Source organism: Danio rerio, chromosome 18, assembly GCF_049306965.1.
Source record: "Danio rerio strain Tuebingen ecotype United States chromosome 18, GRCz12tu, whole genome shotgun sequence".
Taxonomy (NCBI): domain Eukaryota; kingdom Metazoa; phylum Chordata; class Actinopteri; order Cypriniformes; family Danionidae; genus Danio; species Danio rerio.
Window position 1 is genome coordinate 44,593,472 of NC_133193.1, and position 6,529 is coordinate 44,600,000.

General features: G+C 40.2%; 1 protein-coding gene across 1 annotated transcript; it reads right to left on the minus strand.

Moving 5' to 3' along the window:
* Window positions 1-570: 570 nt before the first annotated feature.
* fzd9b (frizzled class receptor 9b) lies at window positions 571-2,316 on the minus strand. Its single transcript, NM_131511.1, is given in 1 exon segment — window positions 571-2,316. A coding segment is annotated over 1 exon segment (1,737 nt). The 5' UTR covers window positions 2,308-2,316.
* Between the last annotated feature and the right edge of the window lie 4,213 nt (window positions 2,317-6,529).

Below are 6,529 nucleotides of genomic sequence, written 5' to 3' on the forward strand. Positions count from 1 at the left end.
AAACACAGCCGTCCAGCACAACAAGCACTTCAATTAAATTGAAATAAAAGAGTTACTTGTGTACCAACACCTCAACTGAAGTCTATTTCGATTTTGCATGAGTAAATACAGCCTAAGTGAGCACTTAAGTCTTCTTCAAAGAACGTCTTCAGACAACTGTTGAAAATATAGAACGTTTTATTATCTTCTTCCAAAAAGGCACTTATTAACAGACTGATCGATGCCAACTCTTGATAAACCAAGCAAAATTAAATATATATATATATATACAATAAATAAACATCTGGACAAGTACTTAAACATATTAACAATTCATTGAACAGCTTTTAAAATGGGAACACTGTGCACTTCTCCATGCTAGAGCAATTGCAGATATTTATAGCTGATTTGGATGTGCATATCGCTCTCGTTTTCTGCTACAGCAAGCAATGATACAAAAATCTCCCTTTAAGTAACACGTACTGTCAATCCAGTATTTAGCTGCAATGTTGGGTTTTAAGTTCACCACAAAGCTGCACCGCATGTCTTATTCTCGCAAAGTCCACAGTACGGTGCATCCCAGATGAGGCCTCATACATGTGTGGGACAGTCTGAGTAGGGGTCAGTCTTGGACATGTGCAGTATAACGGCAGGTGCTTTGTAGTGGCAGTGACTGGTGCTGCAGTGCTTTCTGCAAGTCCTGTCTGTCAGCTTTCTGCTGCACAGCCCCTGCCACGTCTGAAGAGTCTTTGAGCTCCAGACCCACACACCGCTGGTGATTCCCACCACCAGCGACATGAAGATTTTCAGCATGAACACGGCCACTGTGGGCACTGAAGAGTCCAGTGAGCAGTCCTCGTTCCTTCGGCCTGGGAATGTTGTGCACTTACTTTGCAGTCCTCTGAATTTCCAGTAGTCCATGTTGAGTCGCTCGTAGAAGTAGCAGATGATGACACAGGTGGCGGGGACGGTGTACAGGATGGAGTAAATGCCGATTTTCACCATCAGCTTTTCTAGCTTTTCCGTGTTGGTGCCTTCGGTCTTCATCACCTTGCGGATGTGGAAAAGCGCCACAAAGCCAGTCAGGATGAAAGACGTCCCGATGACGAGGTAACAAGACAGAGGTACGAGGACAAATCCTGTTAGCGCCCCCACATCCATACTGCCCACGTAGCACAGTCCAGTGAGCTCATCGCCCGCAACTTTCCTCATGGTGAGGATGACTATGGTCTTCAGCGCAGGAATGCCCCAGGCGGCCATGTGGAAGTAGCTGCTGTGCGACTCGATAGCTTCGTGACCCCATTTCTTACCTGCTGCTAGAAACCAAGTAAGGGTGAGGATGACCCACCAGATGGAGCTTGCCATCCCAAAATAGTAAAGGATGAGGAAGACTATGGTGCAACCAGTACTTTCCAGGCCTTCTTGGATAATATACAACTCGCCATTCTCACGGTCGCATGCAATGTTCTCTGCACCGGCGACTGATCGGATGATAAAAGCCACCGAGTAGACGTTGTAGCACATGGAGAGGAAGATGATGGGACGCTCCGGGTATTGGAAACGATGAGGGTCCAGAAGGAAAGTTAGCACCGTGAACGCTGTCGATACGAAACACAGAGTGGACCATACCGCCATCCAAATGAAAGCAAAGTCCTTATCCTGTCTAGACCAGAACACGTCTACGGCGGACGAGCAGCGCGGCGCACATGTCTCACTCTTTTCCACATACTGAAACTTTTCTGGGTTTTCACAAACACCCATGGTGCCTCCTGAGCGAGCATTCCCAGCCCCAGGCTGCCTGGGTCTAGGCGGGACAGGCAACATCCCCTCTCCCTTCTTAGTCTCAGTTTTAGTGTCATTCTCGGGGGCTTCCATGCACAGTGCATTAGGGTCATTTCTGGTGGGCAGTTTAGAGCAGTTCAAAGATTCAGGCCAGGCGTAATTAAACTTCTCCATGATGGGCGAGCACTTCTGACGTGCCTGTTCACACATAGGACGGCAGGCAGGGATGGATGTGGACACTTGGTCTGTACACATAGGGGCGTAAAGAGAGCAGAGGAAAAATCTCAAATGCACATCACAGCCATACTCCACCAGAGGGGCAAATTCATTCAGTTTAATCGCTGCTTCCCTCTGATTGTCATGGTCCATAAAGTTGGGCATCCGGGTGAGGTTGTATCCGATGCCCTGGCACATGGGAATGACGATAGGCTCACATTTAGCCGGTCTCCCTCTCTCCAGGTCATAAGAGCCGATCTCTAAACTGTAGGCAGCAATAACCAGATGACACCACAGAGAAATCACAATTTGCAGAGGTGAGCTTCCCATTCTGGATTTTTAGTCACCTTTTTTATGAATGAGGCAAGTCAAGGTGAAGTTTCCTGGCATATGCAGTCCCAAGAAGCGGATACTTTTAGGTGTTAGGGTTGATTGTGTTGCTCCATAGACAGTCCTTAGATGAATAGAGTGCCAAATAACATTTCATTTATCATCCAGTTAAAACGCTGGAAAATATACAATGCCCTTAAATAAAACTTCTCAGACAAATCCCTTTTCAAAGTCTTCATAGCATATAAAATGATGCTGTTCAAGTGTTCAAGTTCGTCAGATGTGTGTATCGAAAGCGCGGACGCACAGATGTCACTAATATTTCACGCGAGTCATTACCGTGTTTAGTAGGACAAATAAGGGCAGCAGAGTCTTCGGTTATCTCCAAACTTCTGTGAAGCATATAAAGTCCGCGAGCAGCTTCTCTGTTCTCCTCACATCTACACTGGCGCACACTGAACTTTCGTTCTCCTCTCTCATGTCCTCTAATACGGGGGCGGGGTATTCATGACGCATTTGAACGATTCCTCCTACACTTGAGAAAAGCCAGTGACGCCGAGAATAAGCTCCGCCTACTTACTACTGAAAATATATCGCATATATGGTGGTTCCGCCCACATACAACTCAATACGCGCTCAATACAGCCTTTAGAAAGATACCAACGTGGTAATTATTTTCCTTCCAATACAGAATGTTATTGTTTCTCCTAGAATTTAATCGGGATCTCATATAAAGAAATGTTATCATATATTTCTCCTTATTTATTTATTACTTATTCAATGTCTTATTTATTCGTATCGCTTTAACTGTCTGCTCTACCAAATGGTTGACCATATTTTGACTGTATTCATTGATGACTGGTAAAGTCATTTAAAGCATGACTGTTTAAAACAATAGTTTACACTATACACAGCATTGTTGGTTTACAAAAAACAAACAGACATAATTCTGTTGCACTACTACACTTGACTTTGGTCTTATTGTAAAAAAACAAAACGTGTTCAATGAAAATAAACTTAAAAAAACTAAAAAATATTCATAGTTAGTATTCAAAAATGATTTATTTAGATTATTATTATTTTTTAATTGGACTTACACTTTATACCTTTAGATTTTTTATAGTATATTAATTAATCCCAGCGCTTTCACCATAAACCGACATATTTATAGAAATTGACATTATAGAAATTATGGGTTGTTTGAAAAAATGCATTGAATGTGTTTACTAACTACATTATGAGTTAAAAAATGCAATCAAATTTTTCTTGGTGGGGCAATTAAAAAGTTATTAAAGCTTCATTTACAAACAATAACTTTAGTTGTTAATAACTTCAGTTATTAAATTTTAGTGCAACCTCTTTTTGAAAACTTCCATGTGTCCAATTCAAACTCTGAAGCTCTTTGTTTTGGTACACTAAACTCATTTTACTTTGCATTCCTTGCAAATTTGTATAAATAAACATGCACGGTGGTGTAGTGGGTAGCATAATTGCCTCACGGCAAGAAGGTCGCTGGTTCGAGCTGGTTCGAGAGTTTGCATGTTCTCTCTGTGTTCATTCGGGTTTTCTCCAGGTGCTCTGGTTTCCCCCACAAGTCCAAAAAACATGCAGTATAGGTGAATTGAATAAACTAAATTGTCCGTAGTGTATGTGTGTGAAGGAGTGTGTATGGATGTTTCCCAGTCATGGGTTGCAGCTGGAAGGGCATCCGCTGTATAAAACATATGCTGGATGCGTTGGCGGTTCATTCCGCTGTGGTGACTCCAGATTAATAAAGGGACTAAGCTGAAAAGAAAATAAATGAATGAATGAATAAATCCTTGCATATGCAATTTCAACCACAGATTTAGCTGTAAAATCATAAACAGCCAAAGATAATAAAACGTCCCCCTGTGACACTGGTGTTATATGGTCTAAAAAAGCAGAGGCAACAGTGGAAAATTAGGGTGCAAAGGAATTCATCAAAATAGCTGCTATGATACTCAACACCTCAGGATATTGCTGCAAAGGAGAGAACTGAGTTCATTCCGAATTTAATGAAAGAAAAACAAAGGCCAGGCAAGAAATGTTAATTATGAAAATAATTCATCTGTCCCAGGTTTCATTAAACCTTGCCTTTTATTAAACTTAAATATTTACAGTGAAAAAAAATCCACATCGAGTCGATGAGAGATTCATATGAAGGAAAAAGATAATTATTACCATCTAGTGGCTATACAATGTACAACAGTTCCAGACATGCAACAAATGAGATTGAAGGCTTCCATAAATGTAACATAAATGTAAGGAATGTCCAAAAAATTCTGACATCTAGAACCAAAATGTTCAAAATGTTCAAAAATAATCTGTCTTGTTCACTCCAGGATGCATTAATCACAGACTGAGCTCAGGTTTAAAGCCACATCGTTTTGGTCAAAACAAAACAGGCTAGATTTGAAATCCCTTCTGTTTGATGTGGTTACAGTGAGCATTTAAACCTTTTCACCCGCAGTGTTAGATTGTAAGCAGTTATCAGATTTGGATTTGGTGTACTAAGCCTCACTTAGCCTGAAAGAGCACACAAAGTGAGTCTGATACCTCTCCAGCCCGGGAAGGAAACGCATACCAGACAAAATGATTTTTATCACCCTCAGCATTTGCACGTCAGACTCCAGTCCAATCCTATTTTGGAAATATGAACATCGATTTTACATTCACACAGTCATTCTTATTCAAAAGCAACTTGCATTCCATGAAGATAGAGAGTACATTCAAATGCACAGCCTTAAACACAGCCTACTCCAAGCACAGTCACGCATGTGACATGCACAATCTCTGTAGGTATCGAAGAATTCATTTGTTAAAAATTCTGGATTTTTTTTAACCAAAGTATCATAAAGACAAAAATATAGACAAAAACAATGAGACAACTTGACATTTCTTTTTGTCTGTAGGGTTTGCTCTTTTTCTCTCCGAGGGATAGAAATGCCTTTTGAAGGATTCGGATATCTGCTTTCCAATCTGTCTCATAATGAACTAACGTTTATTCTTTTCTCATTATCTTGTTTCTCATGATTTTTTTAATTAAATGTAATTATTTGATCATTTGAATGAGTATTTAACTGTAAATTGATTTTAATTAATGAATAAGTTAACACATTGCTTAATATAAGAATGTTCAGTGCATTTGCCTGTCTCTTTATAACTATTTTCAGAAGCCACCAAACTAGGTCAGAGGTCACGGATACCTTGAGTGGGACTGAGGACTGGAATCAACTGTTTCTATTGGTCTTTCTAGTAGTTCATACTATCTAAAATGTCTAAAGTCATTTAGCTATTTTTACGGTTAATTATTTTAAAGTGATTTTACTTTTAGACTTTGTATAGTAAGAATATAACTGCCTGAATGTAGATTATACCAGTTTTTAACCAGTTTTGATAAAGATGGCTGAGAGTACATGCACGACAAGTAAATTGATCAATCTAATCTCTTCATAGCATTCATTTTAGTCATCAGCTCTTATCAAGAGGGAGTTGTCGAGATCAACATGAGCTCAAAGCTCCCCTCTCACCCTGCAAACGGGAGGGAGCCCAGGGCTCAAGGACCTTTTGGGCTCAGGGCCCTCTCCACAGCATGCCAAACTTGCTTATGATCAATCATCAGCTAAGTGTGAACTCTTGAAAGACCATTTCAATGTGGTGATGCCATTGGCCCATGAACCTTTCCTGCTTGCTATCAAACTATTTCATACACAAGAGGCAATTCAATCATAACTTAATGTTAAAACAGCTGTCAACATTACTTATCAATAAGAGGCTCTTTTTGTATTCTCAGAAGCTATAGTAATTAAAAACGTAGAACAAGAAATACTTTGGGACTATTGTTTTTGTTTACATCCCTCAAATTGGTCTATAAAGAAATTGGTAGTCAGGCAACAGAGTGGTGATCACGCGGTTCAGGATGTCTGACTGTGCAAAGAATTTCATGCAGAGAAGGTTTTTTAATTGTAACGTGCCGTACCAAGCTTTCATGAAAATTCAATTGGAACTATACCTTACTGTACTAAAAATGGTTCGGCAAGGATAGTGGGAAAGTGGCTAAACATTAACATGTTTTTTGGCTTCTTCAGTAATGTGCTATTGATCTTGTTTTGCATCCTATTATTTAGCTTGTAAACAAAAACGTGTTACCACCTTGTCAACAACATGGAATAAGCAAAAGTTGCATGTGTGAGCTTTGTGA